The following is a 27,968-nucleotide window of genomic DNA, read 5'->3' on the forward strand; positions in this document are numbered from 1 at the left end:
TGCAACACAGTTCTGTAGATTTCAATTGTCTTTGGAGCATGCAGACAATAAATACCAAAAATAATAAGATGTACAGCTGATTTTTAGTATACATTTATATTTAGAGAGATCAAAAGAAGCCCAAAAAGCACAGCGAAACATGCTTTCATGCTGCGAAATGGTCAAAATTGAGTTTTACAAGATGTGTGCTTTAATGTTCCTCTCATCCTCCTGAAGAGAAGACAGATGCCTTACAAATCAGCACTTGGACCATCTTTAAATAAGCATTTATGGGAGAGAAAGAAAATGGCAATATTACATACAGTCATACATTATTTGGTATGATTAAACAACAAAAGTCAAACATTAGGTTATATCTATTGAATCATGAGTACAGTACAATGAATAGTCCATATATATTAATGAAATTTGTTTGCTTTATTACTGTGCAAAACAACATATACATACCTATTAATCTGTAAGAAGTACAGTATCAGCAAATGGGCCCCTATGGTACTCATAAATGTGATCAGATGACAAAACGACTTAATGTTCCTATAAATACTTTAACAATGAACTCAAAACAGTGTTGTTTCTGATTCTAACACACGTGACAACGGCTTACATGGAAAAGATAGTTTAAAACAATTACCCTGTTATGTGCCTAAAACGGTAAGATACTAGATTTGTAGTTATCTGCTGGTGGTTCTGATCCATATTCAACCTACCCTACCAATATGTGAGGTATCCAACCAACTCTTGCGTAAAAAGAAGAGCAAGGAAAAGTCTGATTGGAAAACATATGACAAGTATTGTATCAGATGACCACTCCTGGGCGAATTAAGAAATAAAGTCGGTAAGTATTCAAAAACAAGCTAATTTGATTGAGAAGAGTTTTACATAAAAAAAATAATTCAACAGCTGTTAATCTCCCTGGCCCATCACAAGGCTCATAGTCTAACCCACTGTTTTCATTCATCGGTGTCAGATCAGGTCATTGTCATCGCAAATGGGCAACAGCACACTGTTTGAGATCATTTTTCTGGTCTGTTGAGATGAAGACGATCTCCAAGAGGCACGAGATTAGAAAAGGTCAAATTCCAGCCCTAACCCCCCATCTACCTTGTCAGGAATTGTGTACGCAGGGATTCCCTACACTTCTCACAATGCCTTTGGCAGCGCTGGATAATAATAATAGTAATAATAATAATAATAAAAACATGAGTGAATGCGGTTGTTGTCAGGAATATGGTTTTCTGTGATTATATTTCAAATCCAAAGAATGTTAAATGTTACCATGGCTGCACTTATAATACAGTTAGCATTACATCCATTTATGTCCAAAAGATTCAAATTCTCAGCCAAGTAACAAAACCAATAGTGTTGAAGAGCTTCAAGGTGGATTTGACCCCTAAATCTGGACAAAGCCCAACCATTATTTGCTACTGATTGCTTTGCTCTCCCCAAACATGCATTTTCTAACAGAGTCCAAAACTTGCCTCCAGACTACAAGTACCGCTTAGGGAAGTAAATATTAAGAGCGAAACTGACAAGCCAACTGCTTCACTATAACTGAACTTTATCCCATCTTTTAAATACAGTCTGATACATGCAGTTAAATAATAACTATTAAAAAGTTCATGATTTGTGTGAGGCTTTAAAGCAAGGAACAAATCAGACACAGTCGTGATGCACCATTAACAGCGAATGGTGTCCCGGTTTGGTTTGAAAGGCAGTCCTGGTCCTCGTAACTCTGCAGTCGTGACGTTTATCGACACGGGGGCATAAGAATGAGTGTCTTTAAACTGCCCCTGGAAACCCCGACCCAACCAGCAATGACAGCTGCTCGTCCTCCTGCACTGACGTTCTGTTTGATCACATCAAATCTGGGGCATTACCTACTTTTGCAGGCGCTAAATATGTCAAATTTGTATTTGTCATGCTGTTTTCTAAGCCACGTTTGTGCACGAGTTGTGCAACACTAATCCATTTACACATTGCAGTGAATATTTGCACTATAGACTACACATGAAACATTAAAGTGCTGTCCAATCACTTGTTTTAATATATTTACCTCTTACAGCTCCAGCTGTAGTTAATTTGAATAAAATTATTTTATAACACTGTCTTGATTACTCAAAAACACCAAATTGCTCTAAAAAAAATAGGGTGTATTATTAATGCTGATCAATACGTTTAGAAAACACTAACATTGTGCAGTGCATATATACCGCCTGCTCTTTCAGTGATGGACCAAGTGTGTTTTCATGTAAACCATCCCAAAAATTCCTTTCCAATGAGTTTAAAGGCGCATTCTGAGGAGAGAACTGCATCCAGTACCCAGGTAGAGTCTAGAGGACTCGTGGCCACTGACCTCTGCTGCGGTAACTCTGCTGCAAGTTCTCCAACACTGTGGAAATGTCATTAAACATTCATTAATCATTACACTCGCATCAGCTGACGTGAGGCGCAGTTCTGTGTTTGACCAGAGGGTGGCAGCGTAGCTGCTGTCAAAGTTGCTGTGAAGACACCCAATCAAGTTTGTTTGACCCTGGGGGGGGGTGGAGGCTCTGTCCGCTGTGAAGCAGCGCTGTGTTCTGGTGGGCAGTGATAGCTGGAGCTCGAGCCTCGTTGATGTGTGCATTTCTGTTCGCTTTTCCACTACTATTTATTTCTTTTTTGTTTCTATGCCGTTTTGTTCGGAGCTGAGATGAAGATTGGAACGGCGTTAGCTTGGGGTCCCTTGTTGTTTGAGGACTGTGTAGACGTTGTCCACTTTGCTCAGCCTTTCAAAGAAGGGGATGAGGTCCAGCAGCTCGGTGTCGGACATGTCGTCAAACCAAGAGGCCACGGGCACCTTTACAGAGAAAACAGAGAGCATATTTCAGATATATTCTCACATGCAATCGCTTTTCTTCCTCAATACCTCAAAGTCTAAAGGAGAAATCACCAAACCAGGGAATCAATCCAACTTTGATATTGCCATTTGAGTTTAAAGGAAACTTTAGAACTAATTTGAGCTAAAATGACTACTTAGCAGCTGTCACAGCTAAAAAAGCGATTGCCATTCAATTTCAAGAAACAGATGAAATGTCATCAGTGTTATCTTCTGTTCTGTGTGCACTCACAGCGTTGTCGGGATGGAAGATGTAGGAGGCGGGGGAGTTGTCCACGATAATGACTTTGTTGAGATCGCGACCCAGGCGACTCAGGTCCTTGACATAATTACCTCGGTGGAAGACGCACGACTCCCTAAAGAGGCGGCAGCGGAACGCACCCCACTTGTCGAGGAGGTCAGAGACTGGGTCTGCGTACTGATGCAATGACACGGGTGACAGGATGCTTTAGTACAGAAGGAACATGTGTATTGGAGGAACAAGGCTGTTGATGGTAACACAATGCCAAGACAGAAAGGCATCAGCAATGTCCTATGTTTGTTTTCACCCATTTAGAAAATGTCTATGAAGCCATTTCCAGGGAACTTAAAGTTCCCCATTGTAATGTGACAGTATTCACAAGTTAAAACATTTAAGGCAGCAGCCAATCGCGTCAGGACTGGACGAGCCAGAAAACTGCCCACAGGATCGGCCCGGGAGAAAGCATTTTACCACAAGAAAGTAATAATGTCCCAAAGGGGTTTAGCCTTGAGGGAGATTTGTATAAACAGGGCCCGCAGACCTGAATGGACTAAACCAAAAACATAATTCTTGGGATTGCAACAGAAACAGGTCCGACAGGCTGTAGAATCAGAGGTTGTGCTTAAGTTTTTCAAACATGAACTCATCAGTCACAAATACATTTTAATTTAGTAAATTAGGTGTATAATATTAGACTCAAAAATGAAAATAGCCTGGTTTTACACCATCTTACATCACCTCTGCTTGTAACAATTTGGAAATGTTCCCTGTTCCAGCTTGACAACATTATTTCAAATGCTTAGTAGTCTAACAGTGCCACATTTGTCATAGTCTATTTACTGAAAGGACTTTTCCACCCATGTACACCGTCTTCAGTGTGGTCCGTTTCAATCCTTTAAATGGTTTGTCTTCTAATTCACAGAACAGAAACAGATAAATCCTCCTAAATGGTCGACCCATACCTTTGCTAAACTGGCAGTGAACAGGACACACTCGAAGAGTTCTCCCATCCTCTTCAGGAACTCGTCGACGTGCGGCCGCTTCAGAACATAAACCTGGAAAAAAAAAAAAAAAAAAAAAAAGAGGATCCAGCTCATTCACGCCTCTGTTTTTTTTTTAAATGCAACATGTTTCAGCAAAGTGAAGGTGCCAGAGGGTATACTGTAAAATGTTTTAATTTAGTGCTGAACACAATATTACAGCATGCTTGACTCTAACAGACAGTTTAAATATGCAGAAATGGAAAGTTTAAGGTTTCCCAAACGTTTGAGGGCAGCATTAGACTTGCATATGAAGCTGAATTGAAAGGTATGCACGTAGATCCATGCCAGGAAAGCATCCGACTTCTTGAGGCTCTGCCGTTTTGCTCCTGAATGTGGCGTCGTTGTTTGAGGCCAGCGTTCCTGAGCCAAGTCATCCGGAACAGGCTGCGCTTGTCTGAACAAACCTATCCTGGATTACTTGAATCAGGCCCAGAGCCATGAGGTATGTCATCCCACTCTAAGCAACCTTCCTTAAATCCCTTAAGCACCGACGACACCTACAAACCTGGGTCATTTCGAGGCGACAGTCAGCATATGATAGCGGAGGAGGACGTTACCTGGTGTACTGTTCCATCTATTTCCACGGGAATGATGAAATCTGCATTGTTCACAGGCTGATTAAAAAGACAGAAAAGTACATTTTAAAATCGAGACACTGATAATTAAACTTCTAACTTCACTTAAAATCTAGAACACTGTTTTTGACAGAAAAAAAATAAGAGTGGCTTTTACTGGTTTGTAGAAACCAGCTCGTCAGTGTTGTTGTAAATTTAGTCATGTAGGAAATGATGTGTTTAAATACAATACAAATAAATGATACATTTAAAAGGCTTTTTGAATCTAGTAAACTTTAGAATAAACAAGAGTCAATGAATGACAGGCCAAGGTTCTGGAGCTCCAGTACAAGCCCATATCCTCGTACTTCTACCACCGTGTTCAACAGAGGATTCTGACATTTAAAAAGTCCATACTTTTCCGAACACAACCTTTCAAACGTCATCTTTACATCCGATTTTCCATAGAGCTAGACAAAAATCTAATTCCACGCGTCTCCAGACTTTGCAGGAACCTTGCAGATGGCACGATGCAGTTCTGCTGTGTTTGATTTTCTCGAAAAGCGGCGCTGAGGTTCATGTCCAACTTCTTGTTGAAAATCATGCTGCCGTATTCTCTTTACACTGCAAAACAGATCTAAAAATAAGTAAAATGTTCTTAAAGCTAGTGTATTTGTCCTTGATTTGAGCAGGTAAATAAGATTATCTGCCAATGGAATAAGTATTTTGACCCCTAAAATAAGATAATTAGAAAGACTGCACTTGAAATAAGACGATGGAGATGAGCTGTCCGTCCGTCCGTCCGTTGTCTTCCGCTTATCCGGGGTCGGGTCGCGGGGGTAGCAGCTTCAGTAGGGAGGCCCAGACGTCCCTCTCCCCAGCCACTTGGGCCAGCTCCTCAGGAGGAATCCCAAGGCGTTCCCAGGCCAGCCGGGAGACATAGTCCCTCCAGCGTGTCCTGGGTCTTCCCCTGGGCCTCCTCCCGGTGGGACGTGCCCGGAACACCTCTCCAGGGAGGCGTCCAGGAGGCATCCTGACCAGATGCCCGAGCCACCTCAACTGGCTCCTCTCGACGTGGAGGAGCAGCGGCTCTACTCTGAGTCCTCCCCGGATGACTGAGCTCCTCACCCTATCTCTAAGGGAGAGCCCAGACACACTACGGAGAAAACTCATTTCAGCCGCTTGTATCCGGGATCTCGTTCTTTCGGTCACGACCCAAAGCTCGTGACCATAGATGAGGGTAGGAACGTAGATCGACCGGTAAATCGAGAGCTTCGCCTTTTGGCTCAGCTCTCTCTTCACCACAACGGATCGGTACAGCGCCTGCTTCACAGCAGACGCTGCACCAATCCGCCTGTCGATCTCCCGCTCCATCCTCCCCTCATTCGTGAACAAGACCCCAAGATACTTGAACTCCTCCACTAGGGGCAGCACATCCTCCCCAACCCGGAGAAGGCACTCTACCCTTTTCCGGTTCAAGACCATGGTCTCGGATTTGGAGGCACTGATTTTCATCCCGGCCGCTTCGCACTCGGCTGCGAACCGCTCCAGTGAGAGCTGTAGATCACGCCCTGATGAAGCCAATAGGACCACGTCATCCGCGAATAGCAGAGACGCAATCCTAAGGCCACCAAAACGGATCCCCTCAACACCTTGGCTGCGCCTAGAAATTCTGTCCATAAAAGTTATGAACAGAATCGGTGACAAAGGGCAGCCTTGGCGGAGTCCAACTCTCACCGGAAACGAGTCCGACTTACTGCCGGCAATGCGGACCAGACTCTGACACCGGTCGTACAGAGACCTGACAGCCCTTATTAAAGGGTCCGGTACTCCATACTCCCGGAGTACCCCCCACAGGATCCCCCGGGGGACACGGTCGAATGCCTTCTCCAGATCCACAAAGCACATGTAGACTGGTTGGGCAAACTCCCATGCCCCCTCAAGAATCCTGCTGAGGGTGTAGAGCTGATCCAGTGTTCCACGGCCAGGACGAAAACCACACTGCTCTTCCTGAATCCGAGATTCGACTATCCGACGGACCCTCCTTTCCAGAACCCCTGAATAGACCTTACCAGGGAGGCTTAAGAGTGTGATTCCTCTGTAGTTGGAACACACCCTCCGGTCCCCCTTTTTAAATAGGGGGACCACCACCCCAGTCTGCCAATCCAGGGGAACTGCCCCCGATGTCCACGCAATGTTGCAGAGCCGCGTTAACCAACACAGCCCCACAACATCCAGAGCCTTAAGGTACTCAGGGCGAATCTCATCCACCCCCGGAGCCTTGCCACCGAGGAGCTTTTTAACAACCTCGGCAACCTCAGCACCAGAGATGGGAGAACCCGACCCAGAGTCCTCAGGCTCTGCTTCCTCAATGGAAGACGTGTTGGTGGGATTAAGGAGGTCTTCGAAGTATTCCGCCCACCGACTCACGACGTCCCGAGTCGAGGTCAGCAGCACACCACCCCCACTGTAAACAGTGTTGGTACTGCACTGCTTCCCCCTCCTGAGACGGCGGATGGTGGACCAGAATCGCTTCGAAGCCGTACGGAAGTCTTTCTCCATGGCCTCTCCGAACTCTTCCCACGCCCGAGTTTTTGCCTCGGCGACCAGCCGAGCCGCCTGCCGCTTCGACTGCCGGTACACATCAGCTGCTTCCGGAGTCCCACAGGCCAAAAAAGCCCGATAGGACTCCTTCTTCAGCTTGACGGCTTCCCTCACCGCTGGTGTCCACCAGCGGGTTCGAGGGTTGCCGCCACGACATGCACCGACAACCTTGCGGCCACAGCTCCGACTAGCCGCCTCAGCAATAGAGGCGTGGAACATGGTCCATTCAGACTCAATGTCCCCCGCCTCCCTCGGGACGTGTTTAAAGTTCTCCCGGAGGTGGGAGTTAAAGCTCCGCCTCACAGGGGACTCCGCCAGACGTTCCCAGCAAACCCTCACAGTGCGTTTGGGCCTGCCCGGTCGGACCGGCTTCCTCCCCCGCCATCGGAGCCAACTCACCACCAGGTAGTGGTCGGTGGAGAGCTCCGCCCCTCTCTTCACCCGAGTGTCCAAGACATGCGGCCGCAGGTCAGATGAAACGACAACAAAGTCGATCATTGAACTGCGACCTAGGGTGTCCTGGTGCCAAGAGCACATATGGACACCCTTATGCTTGAACATGGTGTTTGTGATGGACAATCCATGACGAGCACAGAAGTCCAACAACAAAACACCACTCGAGTTCAGATCAGGTGGGCCATTCCTCCCAACCACGCCCCTCCAGGTCCCACTGTCATTGCCCACGTGAGCGTTGAAGTCCCCCAGCAAAACGAGGGAGTCCCCAGGAGGGGCACTCTCCAGTACCCCTTCCAAGGACTCCAAAAAGGGTGGGTAATCTGAACTGCCGTTTGGCGCATAAGCGCAAACAACAGTCAGAACCCGTCCCCCCACACGAATGCGGAGGGAGGCCACCCTCTCGTTCACCGGGGAAAACCCCAACGTGCAGGCACCGAGATGGGGGGCAACAAGTATGCCAACCCCAGCTCGGCGCCTCTCACCATGGGCAACTCCAGAGTGGAAGAATGTCCAGCCCCTCTCAAGGAGACTGGTTCCGGAGCCAGAGCGGTGCGTCGAGGTGAGTCCGACTATCTCTAGTCGGAACCTCTCAACCTCGCGCACAAGCTCAGGCTCCTTCCCCACCAGAGAGGTGACATTCCACGTCCCAAGAGCCAGCTTCCTCCTTTAAGTGCAAAAATCTAATTCCATTGGCAAATCAGCTTACTTACCTGCTCAAATCAAGGAGAAAAACTCTCATTTTAAAAACATTTTACTTTTTTTTTAGTTCCGTTTTTGCAGTATAGAGAGAAGAGGCCTCAGCCTAAATGGCTTTTGCTACTGTCTTTTCACCCTGGTACAGAGACAAGACACACATGAAAGCTCCAGACTAGCAAATCACCAAAGCCTCTTGGTTTATAGAGGTGAAGACACTCACTGAGGATCAGCGAGGAGTACGCTGGTTGTTTTTGTAGTACACATCTGGTTAGAGTCACACAATTCATCTCTTGCTCACCTTAAAAGAGCTATGAACTAATGTCTCATCCAGGTCTATAACCACACAGATCTTCCCAGCATCTTTTGACTTGACCGGAGGCAGCAGTGGCTTCACCTGGGCCCACAGCAGTAACAGAAAAGATTATTTGGGGATGAAAAGACACAGGTTGACTGAAATTCCTAACCATTCTTTGATTCGGTTAAAAAATGCAGCCACAGAGGATGTAGCCGTACCTTTGAGACAGTGCCATTCTCCTCCACTAAAAGGGGGGTGTTGTTGTTGACAGGCGAGGGTTCGGGATGGTCCCGACACAGGCAGCAGAAGAGGCCGGAGAACAGGCCTCTGCTTCGCGGCTTCTTGGACGACAGGGAGGGAGAAGAGCCTGCAGAGAAGACCGTAATCCTTAAAGTGAGTCCTCGATAGTTTGGCTGAAAAAGGGGAATTTTTAGGCATAGATGTTGACTTCATTTAAATTTCTTCCTAATTCTATCTTGAGCACACCCCCTCCAGGAGGTATTGGTCTGCAAGGAGCTGACGCGTAGCTCCATCTCGTTTGATGCCAGCAGAAAACGACCACTAGCTCTTGACCATTTCTTTAAAACCACATACTGTACAGCGGTGTGGCACTGAGAGCGCATTAGGAGGCTGTGAAGGAATGCGGGGCGACTACCTATTCATTTGAGCGTTTTCTGCTTTGGGAAAGTCAGATTGTTACCATGCTTTCTGGTGAATGACATCAGCGAGGAATTGCTAAGGTGAGGCGAGCTGCAGATGTACTCTGGTATGAGCGCTGTGTTGTCAGTCAAATGAAGTCCAACTGCTCTCGCAAAACAGCAGATGAGGAAATGCAGTGACACACCCTCAATAAAGTCAACTGGAGGCTAAAATAAAACGTACCTTTTAGTAACCTTTGCCCAACTGGGAGCAAAAACAACAACAAACAGCCGTTTATATTTGTTCTCGGGTCATGTGACGCTTATAACTAACTCTCCGGGCCCTTGGCATTCTTGAGCCCGGGGTGTGCTCCCCCCCCCTGGCTAAAGTGACCATGAGAGTCCGGTCATGTCTCGAAATAAAATATTTTACAAAAAAAAAAAAAAAAAGATTATTCAGACTTGGAGAATAAATGCAATGGAAAAAAGTTATTATTACTTGGGTGGCCTGGTGCCAATCCACAGACCAGTACCGGGGTTGTGGTCTCAATACACTGATCTCAATATTTAGTCGGGGCTCCTTTTCCCCGGATTACTGCAGCAATGTTGTCCATCAGTCTGTGGCACAGCTCAAGTGTTCTGAGAGCTCAGGTTGCTCTGATAGTGGCCTTCAGCTCTTCTGCTTTGTTAGGTCTGGCGTATCTCATAGAGTTTCTATAGGGCTAAGGTCAGGCAAGTTTGCTGGCCAATTAAGAACAGGGACACAATGGTCCTAAAACCAGGTACTGGTAGCTTTGGCACTGTGTGCAGGTGCCATGTCCTGTTGGAAAATTACATTTGCATCTCCATAAAGTTGGTCAGCAGCATGGAGCAGTGTGTGTGTGTGTGTGTGTGTGTGTGTGTGTGTGCAGATTCCTGCAGTAGATGCATTGCATCTTTCTTTTCTGTTCCTGGAATGTTGTGTTTCAAAACACTGCAAAAAGGGAACTAAAAATAAGTAAAAATGTCTTTAAATGAGTGTATTTTTCCTTGATTTGAGCAGGTAGATAAGACTATTTGCCAATAGAATGAGATTGTTGCACTTAAAACAGGAACAATTCATCTCTAAAATAACATAATTAGACATCCTGCACTTGAAATAAGACGATTGAGATGAATTGTGCAAAAATCTTATTCCATTGGCAAATAGTCTTATTTACCTGCTCTAATCAAGGAAAAATACAATGCAGTGCAACTGATAGCCCAATACATGTTTTTTTTATTGTATTTCTTTTAACATAGTACATTAATAAAAAAAGACCTAAATATAGGTCTTTTTTTATTAAAATATCCATCCAAATATTTCCATATCCATATCCTTACAGGCTACTTTTACTGACACATCACAAACAGAGGGCCTACTTTTAAAATTGAACTGTTATTAGAGCAAATTCATAAACTATTGTTTTCAACAGCAGACAAACTAAACTAAACTGATGCCGATGTCAAACAGGTCTCACGTCAACAGGAGACGTCAACTGAAATAAGAATAATAAAAAAGAACACCTGAATTTAACAGACATCAACGTATATGTGTTGAGCGTTGAATGAGAAGGTCGAGTGCGCGAGCAGAGATGGCACTGAGCACGAGGACAGTGGGTTGAGATGAGTTTTTAAGAGTTGAGCGCGCGCCAGACCGGTTTTGAGCGGGCGCGTGTTGTCTCACTGCGCGCTTGTTTAGCTTGGTGGATACGCGTCTAGCTTTATCGCTTCTACCACTCTGAGGATTTGTTGACTTTCCCAACACGATCCAACACGTGGTCAAATCAACAGGTAACTGGTTCACCTGACATAAACTCAACCTTCTTCTATGGCCATCTCAGTTGTCAGACCTAAATTATATTTCAGATCTTTGGAAGACCCAGGACTCATCACAATCTGGAGATTTATGTAATCCAAGTACCCTCTTCTTCAATCGGTGGACTTAAAGGCTGACCTCCATATCTCCCACAGGGACAATTGCAGGGTAATTGAATAAATCAAGGCTTCCAGTAAAATGCTTGGAACTTTTAATTAGATTTACAGCTAATTATAGCCAAAGTATTGTTGGTTTCAAGCCACGACTGTTCATCATATCAGTTACAAAGTTTCTTCCTCCTCCTACCATCCCTTCTCACTCTTTTCTTTCTCCCATCAGACTTTGTTTCCGTCTCTGTTCTCTCGTTCCATCCGGACGTGACCGCGTTACTAACGCACAAACCTCTGTTGTGGAGCTCTCGCGCCTCTTTCATTCCCTCCTCCTCCCCCTCCATTTGTGGATTCAAACCCTGGTATGACCCTCCGTCGGCCTCTTCCGTGTGCAGGCCAAAACAGGAAAAGGAAACAGACGGGTATCACTGGGAGGAAGCTTCTTGCCAGGGTGTTTTAACAGGAGCGACGCTACTACTGTCCATGTTTTCATCGTTTGGTTCCCTCGTCATGTCCAGTTTCTTTCAATTTCTTCCATGTGTGTGAAATTACAGATCCGCAGAGATGTTTTGTTTTCCTCTTTACCCCAAAAAAAGCAAAGCTAACTTTAATTTGCACAAAAAAGTGTCTAATGTCATAAGAAACACATACAGAAAAACTCTTGTTTTCTTGTTTCACTACTTCATGTCCTCAGGATTTCACTCCCATGTCCTTATTTGCTCCCAGGAGTCTTAATTTACTTCAGTGTTCCAGTCTCCCCCCCCACCCCATCACATGCCTTTCTGCAAGAAAAATGTCTAGCTGGGTGCTGACTGTAAAACAAAGAGCATGAATGAACTTAGAAAAAAGGGACAATATGAATATGACAGTGAACGAGCTAATATGGTACATACTGGAAGACGTATGCGAAAAAGAAATACTTCCTCTGACTGATGAGTAAACAACAAAAGCTCTAAATCAGAAATGTTCTCGATCGCCATTTTCTGTGAGAACCTTTCCCCTCTTAAAAACGGCACAGTTATTTCCTCAGTTTACTCTTTTCATGCTAAGCAAGGAGTGTTTTTCAGTAGATGACAAGGTTTTTTTCTGTGGCGTTTTGTTACACATCATCTTCCACTTCACCTGTCATGAAAAATGCTAAATAGACAGAGAATTGGAATTTCAAAGTTTTATTTCTGTTGATGCGTTATGGTCTTATACAATCAGTAGGTCTTTATGGACAGTTTTATTCTGAAAAGTTATCGCTTGCTCTTTGACCGGCCCTTGCCTGATTCCTGCTCAGCTAATCTGCTCTTTGCAATCTGATATATTTAAATATTTAATTAAAATAAATTAATAAATATTACCACTATTTTTATTTTTAGCTAATAATAATAATAATAATAATAATAATAATAATAATAATAATAATAATAATAATAATGCCAGCTGACAGCTTTGCTAGGGCCCGGGACCTGCTGTATATCAGCCAGTCCCTAATAATGTTTTCCTTTCCATTGCAGGAGGTAGAATATGTTAGATACTTTGGGAATTCTCTGCCCTCTGAATCTCTGAGAAAGGCTTCCTTTTTGCCATTAAAAACGCACAACATTCATTCGATCAGAATCAGTCAATTTGTTGGCCATAACGCGGGATCATTGAAATTAACGATGTGATCCATCTGTGAGCCACTATGCTCAGACTATCCAATTGGGCAGCAAACCTCTCCACCTGCGCTACTTCTTGATAGATAAAAAAAACTAATTTATCCCACATATTTTCACCCAGTACTTAACTTTGTCGGATCATGCTTTGGTAATCTTAGACCTTCATTTTAGTATGAAGCCAATGGAGGTTAAATCCTCTCTTTTTAGCAGATGCCAGCTTCTTTAAGTATATTTCTGAACGGATTACTTCTTCTTCAAAAAATAACAAAAATTATGAAACCTCCCCGTCCATATAATAGGACACTCTCAAAGCCTACATAAGGGGCAAAATTATCTCTTTCACTTCTCACGCTAATAAATTAAGCAGATCTCGTCAAAAAGAGCTGGAGGAGACCATTGAAAATCTAGACTCCTCCCTCTCGACTGCAAATACGCTGGATTTATATAAAGAAAGATTAAAACTCAAGACAGAAATCAATCTACATCTCATTCTCAGACCAGTTAGCTCCGCTATTACTCGAAATTTTCAACCATGCAAGCTTCTATCTCCGTAATTCATAAGAAGGGCAAAGATCCTCTGAGCTGTGCTTCTTATCGGCCAATATCGCTTCTCTCGGAAGATGCTAAAACACTTGCTAAAATCTTGGCTCGGCAGTTGGAATCTGTCATGCCTCAGACCATTTCAGAAGACCAGAAAGGATTTATAAGAAATTATATACCAACACAAGAAGGCTTCTGGATGTTATTCTCTCTCCATCCTCTGCTAATGTCCCAGAGGTCATAATCTCTCTCGATGCTGAGAAGGCCTTTGACATGGTGGAGTGGGCTGATCTACTCTTTTCCCTAAGACAGTTTGGTTTTAATGCTGACTTCATTTCATGGGTCAAACTTCTCCACTCCTCTCCCTGTGCTTTAGCACAACTCTCCCCAACGGGGCTAAGGACTGGTGCCGGTCTGTGGGTCAATTGGTACTGGGCCACATAATAATTTGCTCTGGGGACTAAATTGTGGAGTTATTGAAACTGCTGTTTCTTTGGAACACCAACAGTCTGGAAAGTAATGAAAATTCAATTTAAGGGAATATTCAAGTGATTATCAAAACTAGAGGGTTTCCACCACAGTTAATCAACTGGATTGGATCCTTCCTTAATAGGAATGCATTGATATAAAGATTTGGGCTTATATCAATATCCAATTCAATTCAATTCAATTTTATTTATATAGCGCCAAATCATGAAACATGTCATCTCAAGGCACTTTACAAAATCAAGTTCAATCATATTATACAGATTGGGTCAGATTATACAAATTGGTCAAAAATATCCAACATCAATATTGCTGTTATGGCTGACAGCCATTGTTTACCAGTGTTGTATATTGTCCTTACATTACTTGTTTCTGCACAGCTTTCTTTACACCCCACCACAATAGTACAGCCTTGCTGCAACCTGGACTTTGACTGGGACGTTGCTACACACTGACTATCTATTCTAATCATTCTGTTCTCAATTTGCTGCTGTGTTTATGTCCAACTTCAGCTCACAGATAACCTCGTATCTGATTCAAGAATACTTGAGTTCTACTGCAAAAAAAGAAAACACCACCACCCCTCCACCACCATGCTTGACAGCTGGTAAGAGCCTTTGCATTAAAGCCAAAACCTTCCACACACGCTGTCTGTTCAGTCTTCTTTTCTAAATGCTCCAGGTTTTATGTCATTTCGTAATATTGCAAAGTATGACTTTCATGTGAACATGCAGAGCCGTCCATTTAAGGAAAGATAACTGAATAATCAATACAGCTGTTTAGCTGCCTTTTGCTGCAACTAAACTCAGAATTCCGATAGTAACACAAACATTGGACTTCAATGTAATTTTGGGATAACGGAGTAAAACAATTATATTTTATTACTTTCCAAAAATGAACAGATTTACTTTTTAAATCATTACTGTAGGTCTACAAGCTTCACCTAAAATAAGTAATTTCTAAAAAAAAAAAAAAAAACAGCAGTAGCCAATTATGCGCAACTACTACAACTTCTCATTTAAATGCTGCTTTATCGAGTCAGAACTCGAGTGCCTGTGATTAAAATGCTTTGTTGGATTAGATCGTTTCCTGAGCCCAGCATGCACTTATAAAGCCTGTCAGCGTTTTCCTGTAATAACCGCATCTTCCCCCTCATGTTATTGAGCATTTCTGCCTCTTCTTGCAGCTGAACTTCAGTCAGACAACAAATACTTAAAGTGAGTTTCAAGTCTTATGAGTTTGATGTTGGTAAAGACAAAACTAATGGTGCATATCTGAATCAGCTTTAATGTCTTAGAAGAAACCTGCTCTTTGACAGGATTCTACTGCTATAAAAGGCAGCTCAAAAACAGCGGGGAATGTAAAACTCTCCTACACAAATGAAAATAACTCAATAAGTCTTTAAAGTTAGGCTGAACTATGAAACCCTTGCAAAAGTAAAAATTATACAAGGACCTCCAAGATCCTGTGCTAGTGTATATCCCCCTTATCAGTGTTGGTGGTTGCTTTTGAGCATGTTGAGCAAGAAGACATTACCCTAGAGTTGAGAAACATTCACTGGCAACAAAAGAGGCTTTTCTAATGACAGGATATTCATTTGTGTGCATTCATAAGCTGAAATCCTGACAATTTTTTGAAAAACATAAAGTTGTCTACCAAACAGTTCAAAGCTGTAAGGGTGTGAATGTGTGCGTGGGTCTGACTGTAGTGTAAAGCACTTTGGGGTCGTCAGACTTGATAAAGTGCGATACAAGAACAAGCCATTTACCATTTACCATGAATTGATGCCAAGTATTTCTACAGTTGACCTGCTTTAAATATCATCAAGAAATACAAACATGAATTTAGAAAGGAAGAAAGGTAGAAAATTAAGAGGAAGGAAGGAAAGAAGGAATGACATCAACAAAAAGCAAAACAATGAAGGGGAGATGGACGAAAAGTTAGTAGGAAGGCTACAAAAGAGAAAGGAAGTGAAGAAGAAACAAAGAAGGAAAGGATGCAAGGAAGGAAAAGAGGATTGAGGATAGGACACAAGGGAATAGGAGAGGTACACATGAATGGAGTGAAAAAAAGAACACAAAGGTAATTTTTACACCTGACAGTCTGGTGCACTTGGTCCCATCGGAGACCAAAACTGAAACATTGTTACTATTCTCAGCTGGTGTGGTTTGCTTTCATGCTGCCCTTTGTCAAATGAATGAAACCTTGTGACCGACCTGTTCACCCCCTCGCCTGTGGTGGCGCTGCACCAAGAACCACTAGAAGAAAGAGGTTGGTCAACATACAGCACAACTTCCTTTTCCGCAAAACGTAAACAAAATGGAATGACAACAGATTGCCATAGCCAAGGTACTGCAATGCTGTCTTTTGGCAAGTGTGCCTGACAAGCACAATTCAACAGTGGGCTCAGCCTAAGTGGAGGATGAGGCAGAGGGCCATGGAGAAGGTTAGATTCTACACAAGGCAGGTAAGACGGCTCCGTATGAGGTGGTGCCGTGCAAGCATGGGTGCATACAACTTCATTGCACTGATGTCTTTCTTACGCAGACGTCGAGCGAAGGGCCGGCCAGCCAGACTTAAAATACAGTGGGGGAAACCTTGCTTGTGTCGGGTAGGCACATGCTCAAAATTAACATGAGAGCCCTGTGACGGAGGGCCAGAGAAAAGTTTCAGAAGAAAATGGAATTGATCTCAAAGGCTACGTTCACACTGCAGCCTGAAGTGACCCAATTCCGATTTTTTTTGCCCATATGCGACCTGTATCTGATCTTTTTATGTCAGTCTGAACGACACAGATCAGATTTTTTCAAATGCAACTCAGGCCACTTTGATATGTGGTCCTGAATCCGATACACATCTGATCTTTTCACATGCGACCTGTGTCTGTACGGCCGGGTCGCATTTATCCGACCTGTGCATCACCGATACTCGACAAACGTCACTATTCTGCGTCCTGCTATGCAGAAACGGGAAGAAAGACGACACCCACAGCGGACTACAATGAGGAGAGCAGTCAATGGAGGCAAAACTCCGGTTAGAAAATAAATTAATGACCGCAAAATGCGCGTCAGCATTATAATCCATGTTTACTTCCGCAAACACTGAGCACGCTTGCTACGTGTGACGTCATCGCGTCCTCGAGTGCGCATGCGGGACACTTAGGTTGAACGCATTCAGTTCACACAGGAGATCACATATAAGTCGCATATATTTGGAAATGTGAACGACCACGCAAAAAAAATCCGATTTCACAAAAAAAAAATCGGAATTGAGCATTAAGACCTGCAGTGTGAACGTGGCCAAAGTGTGGGAGTTTTTTTGGATTTAAGCCAAATGATATTGACCGCCTGCTTAATCTGTCTGAGCCGGTAGGTCGAGAGGATTACTTACGTTATCATATTAGTTGAAAAAGGTCTTCAAATGACAGAATATTATAGTTTACTGCAACTATTTTCTGAATTTATTGTGCAGCAAAATTTGTTATTGGCCAATTTGGACCACTCCAAAGTTCCCTTCAACTGAGCTGAGACCTAGGTTTTGATGCCGACCTGAGTTTGCTTCGTTTTTCCAGATCAGAGTTTGATTGCGCATCCACACCTCCACAAACGACCCGAACTTTCTGATTAAAGAAACCAGAGTCCAATTAAATTTGACTAAACAGGCCTGGTGGGAATGCATCCAAAGTAAGAGGGGAGGTAGGACACATGGAAAGAGACACTAGGAGAGAAAGGTAGGAATCATGTATGGAAAGAGGAAAGGCAACAAGGAAAGGAGGACAAAATGAACAAAGAACAGAATAAGGGACAAGAATTAGAAAATTAAGATATATGCATTGACTCAAGGATTGTACAAAGTATATGATGAAGAAAAGGGGGGGGGGGAACAAGGGAAGAAGGTCATGGGGAATAAGATGATGACAGAGGAATGCAGGCAAAGTTATGTAACAGATTCTGCTGCTGCAAACCCTGAGCCTTTATTGCCAAAACATGCACTTGTGCAGTTTAGGAACTCCAGACCAAGGTTCTCAGCTGCTGTTGAAATGTCAGCGCTGTTGTTGGACTGGGACTGACAGATTACAGTAATTATTCAGTAAACTGCATTTGCACAGGTTTGTGTACAGGTTCTGTTCCGGATGGAAGTTAATGTTCAATCGGGGAAAATGGGAGCCGTACAGTGTGGCGTTTTATTCTGTTGGAAGTTTAGTTCATTGTTGCAGCACAGATTAGTCTCTTGTTTTACAACACTGTACGTCTACCACAAAGGTTTTGCTTTGTCAATACAAACAAGAAATTTAGTAAAAATTCAAATTGGGTGCAAAGTCGTGATCGGAAAGTCAAATTTCCCTCCATAAAATAATCTGTTTATTAAAAGGTGCAAAGCCATGTTATTTTACTTTTTTATTTATACGTCAGTGGCTCACTCTGGTTGCATACGAAGTGTTTATTGAAGATTATTACGCCCTGCTTGAGTCTTAGTTGTTGTTTTGGTGTTTACAATGATAACAGAAGTACATACTGCGCATGCGCAGCAGGGGTTAAAGCAAGGAAGCTGCTAACTGCTATTAGCATCTCCAGGTGAAACAATGCAGAATGGTCAAAGATCTAGTGAGAAAAAAATGAAAAAAAGGATATGATACCAAGCTGGAAAAGACTGGAAAGTGGCTGGGAATACAGTATGAAGGTTGGTGTTCGCTGAAGTGGACACTAAACCTGCCGATTGCTCAGATGTGACCGCAGAGTTGATTGACGCGAGTAAACATTCTGATATGAGGCTCTTAAAGTTGCTGTATTTCGGTTTATTTAATTAATAACGGTCGGTCTTCGATGACGCTGAGCTGCCGCTTTACTGCAAGGTATTTCAGAGGGTCAGGCTTGCTCCAGCATTATTTAATTTTGATTTGGCATGGGTTAAAGCAAAAATAATCAGTTTGACTGAATTTTTTTTTTGAGTCGGCTACAATATTCCCGGGACCGTGGAAATAATGCCACATTAGTTCGCTCACTTGCTTATTGTGCAAAGTAAACTTTAACCAAATCTGGTAGTTTTACAATATGTATTGACCATTCCTGTCTCTGTACCACCTTTCAGCTTCAGAGCCTCGGTGTCATCCCGGACAGCCCTCTCCATCATCTCCTTCACTTTCCACATCCATAACATCACCTGGTTAACTTTCACATTTGCAGCATCAAGTTCTTCCTTCACACTTTTGCCAAAATGGTCCACAGTCCACTTCACAGTTTCAGCTCCCTTCCCTCCATAAACCTCCATAAACTACAACTAGTACAAAAGACAGCAGCTTGCATCATTACATCATCTTCTTTACACCTGTACATTAACTCCACTGTATAAATTAATCCTATGAACATACAAGGTCAACCACAACCTGGACAATGCAAGACATAAACAACACTATGATGTCATACATTTTAGTTTAACACAGATCGCACATTAGAATAATCACTCTCTGCTTTGCCAGTTATTGCTCAACAATTAATTATCACAGCTCATGAGTTTATAAAAGGCATTATTTAGCTTTTTTGAAGTTTAATAAAACTAGCCCAGTGACTGGAGACTGGCACCCACAACCCCCACGACCCTGTGTGACGTCGAGCTGCGTTTCCCCATCAGATACGGCTTGACGTAACACCTGTAGGGAAAAGCCGGTATAGAAAATCCATAAAGGGTGGGATGTTAAACTTTTAAGAAGTTTAATAAAATTGCTCAAGGTTTATCAGAAAAAAAACATAACTTGCTTTTAAATATGAATATTTATAATTAGCAAAATGTTATTAATGTATTTCGTAAAGTTAAATATTGTTGGAGGTAATCTTGGCTGCAGTACTGTCTGTCTGGCAGGTGTTTTTGGGTCGGAGTAAAATGAGTCATAAAAGCTCTCTGAGAATCATCTCTGGCCTCATCCAGTTAGAACCCGCTCTCCAGTCCATGTTGTAGCTGCAGTTTATATTTTTTTTGATGTAGTTTCCTTAATAATCAAAATCAAAATCTTTGTCATTTTATTAAGAGTGTCCCGGCGCGCAGCGGCTCATTAGATGAACGCTGTTTATTGCCTGACCGCCGCTCTGACTGCAGCTCTGCCTTCTTTGGTTCAGAAAAGCGCAGGAGAAATTATTTATTCTATTTTATTACTTTTTCCAATGCGGACCTAGTCAAATGTGGGACATTGTTTCACATTCAGACCCATCCTCAAAAAAAAAAAGTGCGTCATGCTAAATTAGCCTGAGCTAACGCTTTACTCTTCGAGTTTTAAATAAAACATAACAGTGAATCATGAGGAGGTTCCTGGTTGGTCGCCTCGTTTATTAGCCAAATTGCTGGAAGCCAGTGAATAAACGCTGAAAGGTGACATGGCCACAGGTGGAAATAATTCATTACCTGCAGGAGCAGCGACAGACTGCTTACCGATGGAAGTTGTTGTCAGATGGTCAATCCGCTCCGCTTCCTGACTGCTGGTTTGCATAAACCCAAAGAAAACTTTTGACCACCGCTACTGTCATTCATGCATCTGTGGTCAGTTTGAGACGCTGTTCCAAAAGTTAGAATGATTGAGCACCGATAAAGCTCAGATTGGAAAATATCCGCTTTGCAAAGACCCGCCCTACTCTCTTTCTGATTGGCTAATGTTCCGGTTCTGCCATGTTTCATTGGTTGAGGGCAGCTTCAGTTTAAAACCTTGAATAAAAAGTGTAGACGGAACAATTTGCGCTCATTTTCCAAATGACGGAAATCCGTTGCAGCGACGGATAACTTTAACCCCTGCTCTATGGTCATTTTCAGATGTCCTACAAAAATGCCATTTGCTTTGATTGTCGCAAATCACCACAGGTCTGTCTGTAGGAAACACAAATCCACCTTCCTGAGTCCATCCCTGACAACAGATGGCTGCTTTATACTTGGAAAACACATTTTTGATGCTTGATAGACCCCATGAATGTATAAATTTACACGATAGAGACAGAAACATAAAATGAGATTTTAATGGACATACATTCCAGGAGAAACACTGCATACCATTATGTGAAAAGAGAGAGGGGTGCCGCAAGCTGTGAGTAGAAGGTGAGTTTGTTAGGTAAGAAGGTGAGTTTGTTAGGTAAAAAGAACTGAGGGACAAGAGAAAAAGCATCTGGATGCAATTTAAAGATGTTGGGGAAAACAAAGCAGAGCTCCTTCACTGCAGAATGAAAATAACTATAAAAGCAGGTTCCATTAAAAACCCTCAGACATATTGACAGAGCTGTCAATTTAGAGAAAGTTTGGTTCTGGTGTCTTTGCAGTTTTCCGTTAATTTATGCAAAAAAAAAGTTTGACTAATATATTACATTGTTCTGTAAATCAACTGCTGATTTTTCTTAATTTTTATAACTTGAACACTTAATTTTTATCTGAATGTGCCTTGTTATCTATTAAAAATCGCATCCCCCCCTTTCTCTTTTGCTGTACAGTTTAACTTTAAATTTAGCTTTTTTGATATTTATTAATCTTATGGGTAAGTCTAGCGTCTAAGCCCACCTGTTTTTGCCACTGTCACCCGTAAATGTCCCCTCTATGGGACAGTAAAGGTATTTCTATTAAACCTATTTAATTTTGTTACCTATTAAACATAGGTAGTTTGAACTAAACAATAGTTTGAAAAAAATGGCAGTATTTAGGCAGTATTTATTATGTCTGAATTTAAATTAGCCGTTTACCTTTTTGTTGAATGTGTAATTATTTTATTGTCTAATTGTGGACTAAAAAAGACGGAGTCTACAACCCAGACAAGTGGCTCAGGCAGTGCAGCTCATCCAGGATGGCACATCAATGTGAGCTGTAGCAAGAAGGTTTGCTGTGTCTGTCAGCGTAGTGTCCAGAGCATGGAGGCGCTACCAGGACACAGGCCAGTACATCAGGTGACGTGGAGGAGGCCGTAGGAGTGCAACAACCCTGCAGCAGGACCGCTACCTCCGCCTTTGTGCAAGGAGAATCAGGAGGAGCACTGCCAGAGCCCTGCAGAATGACCTACGGCAGGCCACAAATGTGGATGTGTCTGCTCATATGATCAGAAACAGAGAGTGAGAGTGGTATGAGGGCCCAACATCCACAGGTGGGGGTTATGCTCACAGCCCAACACCATGCAGGATGTTTAGTATTAGCCAGAGAACACCAAGACTGGCAAATTCACCACTGGCGCCCTTTGCTCTTCACAGATGAAAGCAGGTTCACGCAGAGCACATGTGACAGACGTGACAAAGTCTGGAGACGCTGTGGAGAACGTTCTGCCTGCAACATCCTCCAGCATGGCCAGTTTGGCAGCGGATCAGTAATGGTGAGGGTGGCATTTCTTTGGGGGGGCCGAACGGCCCTCCGTGTGCTCGCCAGAGGTAGTCTGACTGCCATTAGGTACAGAGATGAGATACTCAGACCCATTGTGAGACCATATGCTGGTGCTGTTGGCCCTGGTTCCTCCTAATGCAAGACAATGTCAGACCTCATGTGGCTGGAGCGTGTCAGCAGTTCCTGCAAGATGCTATGGACTAGCCCGCCCGTTCCCCAGACCTGAATCCAATTGACCACATCTGGGACATCATGTCTCACTCCATCCACCAACGCCACGTTGCACCACAGACTGTCCAGGAGTTGGTAGACAAGGGAGGACATCCCTCAGGAGACCATCCACCACCTCATCAGGAGCATGCCCAGGCGTTGTAGGGAGGTCATACAGGAATGCGGAGGCCACGCATGCGACTGAGCCTCATTTTGGCTTGTTTTAAGGACATTACATCATAGGGCTGGACGATAATGCAATAACAATGCATATCGATCGATAGACGTGTGGCGCGATAGGAAAAAATAGGTTAGATAAAAATTCGATAGAGAGTTTTCCTTCCTTCCTTTCAGCCTATTATATTAGTTGATGCTACAGTCACTACTTCCTCTCAACCAATCGTAATCGCGGACCCAGGCACGCTGTCACTAAGCGCCGCCCTCTCAAACCACAACACAGAGCACGTGAATATGTAGCAGCAAGTAGCGGCGGTTGGAGGTCAGAGCGTGCGTGCGTGTGTGTGTGTGTGTGTGGGTGGGTGGGGGGTTTAGAGTGGAGTTGGGGGTGGGGGGGGGCGTTGCGTTGTTCACCCAGGGTGCCAAACAGGCTAGGACTGCCCCTGGCCCCATGTCACAGTGATGTTAGAAAGACTGTTACTAAAAAGTCAGGGCGTAGTCAGTGGGTACAGTAGTTGTTGTCTTCCAATTGGAAGGACATGGTTATCTTCCTGTTATGTGACAATGTGCCCCTGGGAAAGGCACTTAACCCCAAGTTCTCTATCGATCTGGGTATTGGTTAATAAACGTGTGTGCATTAGTGTAACTGGGTGAATGTGACTGCAATGTAAATCTCTGACTTGAACATCGCTATATAACTTCAGACCATTTACAGTCAGGAGCATGAATTAGATTGGAAGGCATGAAGTGATTGGGACATGCCAAATTAAGGATTTTATTGGGTGAACCAACACTTTTGACAACACAGTGTACGTATGTGTTGTCCAGTCTAGCCCATGCCCAAAAAAGGCCCAGCACCGTTTCAGCGCACTGGGGATAGAGTCCTTACCTGACTCCGCCAGATAGATTTGCTCCGCATATCCATCTGGAAACCTTCCGTTGAAGTAATTTTGGGAAGGGGCGAAAATACTGGTTAGCTGATTGGCCTGTGTTGGTGATAGACGGGCCAAATGAACCAATCAGATTCGTCGTCGCTCTGTTACGAGCGACGACGAAAACACAACCACAAGCCAAGCTACTCTTGCTGCTGCAGGTAAAGGCTCGTTAGCTCAGCAAAGAAATACTCTGTAATTCCGATAAAACTTGCTCGATAGCCACGCTAACGCTAGTTTCATCGGCTGAAGCCGCCATGCTGTTAAGACTGAACTGACGCGCTTCCCGTTGCGTCACACCTCAACCCGCCTCAAAGCCAACGCTGATTGGACGTTCGTTTGGTGAACGGCTCCAAATTTTCTTCAACGGAGAGTATCCAGACTGATCTGCGAGTGAAACCTTGAAAGCTCGCGAGATCAGGATGGTCTCACGAGGCTAATAGAGTCCTGCAGCCTGGTCAGTTGTGGGTAGAGATGCACCGATCCGATACCCGGATTGGATATCAGCTCCGATATTGAGCAATTACCTGGATCGGATACCGGATGATTGATGCCAATCCAGCATTCCAATCCAGTCATTTCTTTTTTATTAATATCATACACAGCAATACAGTTACTGCGATCTAGTCACTTCAATTCAATGCTTGCAATGGTGGTTAGGCAGAGCTAACCTGACTCTAGCCAGATTGATATCGCTCCGCCTAGCTTCACTCACATCCATCTGGGACCTCTCCCATAGAGAGTGATTTCTCCAACCAGTTTTATTGTCCAGCCAATCAGGACGCAGGGCTGGAGTTTCATAGATGTGACGTAGTGGAGAAGCGACCGTGACGTGAGACTGTTTTGATAGCAATGGCGGCTCGTCGAGGAAGCAAGCGTTAACATTGATGCTGCTATTTCTTCCGTGTTGTCCAATCTACCTAATATTGTTTCATTAAAAGAACATCAGAGAACGCCTCTGAAGGTTTTTGTTGGTGGAAACGATGTTTTCGCCCTTCTCCCGACCGGATTTGGCAAGTTTTTTTTTCCGGGGCGCGCCCGTGGCGGACGCGGCGCCCGTGGCGGAGCGGTTAGCGCAAACCATATTAGGAGGCCTTTAGTCCTAGACGTGGTCGGCCCGGGATCGACTCAGAATCGCGGCGCTTTGCCGCCTGTCTTCCCCCCCTCTTCCTGTCAGCTCACTGTCAATAAAACGCGTGCCACTAGAGCCGCAAACACATTTAAAAAAAGAAAAAAAAAAGAAAACAAGTTTTTTTTTTTCTGCGTCGCTCTCAAAGTGTCACGGGTTGGCTTCGGTGTGAGTGGTTGAAATAGCACGTCAATAAAGATGACAGACAGGTGGTTTATCCAGTCATATGCAAGGATTTTTTATAAGGCCCAGCCTTCAATAAAGGCAATTCCTATGGATCAGTCCCAGATGGTTGTGAGTGGAGCTAGGCGGAGCGAAATCCATATGGCTAGGGTCAGGTTAAGGCAGAGCACAGCAGCTAGCAACGAGCAAACTCAAAGGAACATGGGGCAAGTGTTGGACCAAGCCAAGTCTGCTATTTTGAAACATTTAAAACTCCCACTGCAACATGCAGCATCTGCAATGCATAAGTTGAAAGTGGGAAGTTAAGGTTGGTAAATTCAACACCACAAACTTAAATAAGCACCTCCAAAAGCACCATGCTAAAGAACATACAGAACTTTTTTAACAATGTCTATTTCAAGCCTGATAACTTCAGTCACATAGCAATGTCGGAGCAGTATCGAGTATCAGCAGATAGGCTTAGCCCAGGTATCGGTATGGAATTGGTTCGGAAAAATTGGATCGGTGCATCTCTAGTTGTGGGAATACAAAAAAAGTTTAAGTAAAAAAAACAGGAGACCAGGCATTAGCAGATAAACTAGCAACAGGATTGTTTCAATCTGATGTAGGGGGATCGTGTTGGATTATATGTGGACGACATGAGAGATAAAATGACAAATCTGCAACTGTGTGTAGGCACTGTGCAACATGTGCAACTATTGTTCTTGGCAGCCTGCATTTGCCTGCTCACCTGACAACACAAGCAGTAAAGATTTTACTCCCTGATGTTTCATAGCCAAATACAACGTTTATCTTATGATTCACTTTATGTCGATGCCTTTCATCTGTAATTTGGTCATAAAAATAATAATGTTTGAGTTGTTCGGTGGGCACTAATGTACGAACGAGTGCTAATAATCACAAAACACCAATAAAGTTGACAGTTTTGAGAACACAGCCTATAAATTTGAGTTAGTCCTCATGTGCTGATCATCCACCAAGAGTACTGCATATAAATATGGCATTAAAGCAAACTTTAGCATTAAGAAAGCTTTTCCCTTTCAAATAACACTGCTTTATCCACAAGGTCTTGCCCAAATCCCAACTAATTTTGACTGATTTTGCATGACAAGACCTTACGAATGTCTGATATCAAAAAACCTGTAAATACTACATTATCTATTACTGATGTATCGCCTTTCTGGAGAGCTCCCAAAAAGGCAGCATTATCCCATGTATAAATCTGATTTATTAAACTACACTGAATGTTTTATTTATTTATTTAATATATATATATATATATATATATATATATATATATATATATATATATATATATATATATATATATATATATATATATATATTTGAATTTTGTAACCTATTCCACCTCCTAAATCCTCAAGATAAATTTTTAAATTATGCAAATGGAAATAAAGTCCTGTGATGGTTTCCTGTCATCTTATAGTTAAGAGTGACTGTAGATCAGCTGAGTAGCCAGTTTGCACTAAAACCAAAACTCCCTGGTGTGGACGTTATTAGTTAGCTAAGTACTTTCAGTGGGATATTGAAATATAAATGCACAGGATGGAGAAAAAGTTCAGAAACCCATCTTCCACTCTTCCTACTCACAAAAGCGTGTGCTTAGTCTGCATAGTTTATAGTTAGTAATGGGAACCATACCAATCAATCTCTCAAATCGCAATATTGTTTAAAAAGTTGAATACTTGTGGTTTAACAAAAAACTTGAGATCAGCAATTGGAAGCAAAACTAGTAATTTGTATATTTCTAAAAAATAATAACATAAATACATATGCTTATATATATATATATATATATATATATATATATATATATATATATATATATATATATATATATATATATATATATATATATATTTTTTTTTTTTTTTTTTGTAAATATAAAGCATCTGCAGGTTTAAAGAAAAGCAAAGCTGAAGCAATAAGCTGCAAGAAAATTAAGTGTTTGAAGCTTTTAAGTTTGACAAATATCACTTTTGTGTTGTTTAACAGCTAAAAACGTATAATGGATTTTCTCTGAATAAATTAGAAACGTTTGTCCATACAAGTCTTTAATTTCATTTGAGCTCGTAATTTTCCGCGTTAATTAAAACACTGATCTTGTTTATAGCCACATTAATAAATTAAAATGAGCAAAACAAAAATATATATATATATATTTTTTTATTTTAGTTAACTCTTTTGGGCTTGTTTTAAACGCTTTTATTTGATTAGACCAGTATTTTCCTCCTAAACCCAAATTTGACACGTTTGGTTGAAGTGTGTAATCAGACAGCCTGACGTCACTTCCGTCACTTTTATCCCAGGCCGAAGGGCCGCCACAATCTCTCTGTACGCACAAGCAGAAACATTTACGGTTCAAAGTACTGGAATTTGTTTTCTCGCTCTTTTCGTGGGAGGTTATTGCAGCAGAGCCGTCCGTAATGAGCCGGAAGCAGATTACTGCGTCGGCTCGCAGAGTTCTGGATGTTGAACTCTGACCAGGCAGCTGCAACAGAGAGAAAAAAGTTTTCCTAACATGACAGCAGAGGACAAAAATGAAAACGCTCACCCCTCTCTGACGGCGCTTTACTCCCTTCTTCATCCCGGCTAACTTGGGTGATTATTGAGGACGGGTTGTCCATCACGTCCAGGTCCGGACCTCACGCTTTAAACTTCGGGATTGTTTCGCCGACTCCGGTGCTGCTGCGTGAACCGAACATGTACGAAAACAAAACCGAAAGACCCCGGAAAAGTTGCAAAACAGTCGCCTACAGCGCGTCCATTACCCCAGCCGTAGGGTCCGCTCGGTAAGCCGCTGACGTGGGAAGTTATAAAGTTACCAAACATTAGTTTGGAAGAGTTGGCAACTTTGATTCAACATGGTGCTCAAGTCCCGTTCGCAGTTTCAAGATCCAAACATGGAGGTTTCAAGGCGCCCCGCTTTCACTTAAAGTGGCGCAGTAAGAGGGAACGGCTGTC

At 43.1% G+C, this 27,968-nt stretch overlaps 1 protein-coding gene across 1 annotated transcript; it reads right to left on the reverse strand.

Annotated features, from left to right (window-relative positions):
* Positions 1 to 64: 64 nt before the first annotated feature.
* On the reverse strand, positions 65 to 27,968 carry LOC105923047 (carboxy-terminal domain RNA polymerase II polypeptide A small phosphatase 1). The gene is made up of 7 exons (XM_012858970.3): positions 27,559 to 27,968; positions 8,983 to 9,131; positions 8,768 to 8,863; positions 4,717 to 4,773; positions 4,079 to 4,171; positions 3,108 to 3,293; positions 65 to 2,836 (listed from the first exon to the last, which is right to left on the reverse strand). Exons 1-7 carry the CDS (start codon positions 27,629 to 27,631, stop codon positions 2,708 to 2,710), a joined length of 783 nt encoding a protein of 260 aa, XP_012714424.1. The 5' UTR covers positions 27,632 to 27,968; the 3' UTR covers positions 65 to 2,707.

This window comes from Fundulus heteroclitus, chromosome 24 (genome assembly GCF_011125445.2).
Source record: "Fundulus heteroclitus isolate FHET01 chromosome 24, MU-UCD_Fhet_4.1, whole genome shotgun sequence".
Taxonomy (NCBI): Eukaryota; Metazoa; Chordata; class Actinopteri; order Cyprinodontiformes; family Fundulidae; genus Fundulus; species Fundulus heteroclitus.

Coding starts and splice junctions, on each gene's coding strand:
- LOC105923047 (XM_012858970.3), bottom strand. CDS start 27,631: ATGGACAACCCGTCCTCAATAATCACCCAAGTTAGCCGGGATGAAGAA. Junction 4,172..4,716: donor TAGATGGAACAGTACACCAG/GTAACGTCCTCC, acceptor TTTTTTTTCCAG/GTTTATGTTCTGAAGCGGCC. Junction 2,837..3,107: donor TCTTCCATCCCGACAACGCT/GTGAGTGCACAC, acceptor TTCTCTGTAAAG/GTGCCCGTGGCCTCTTGGTT.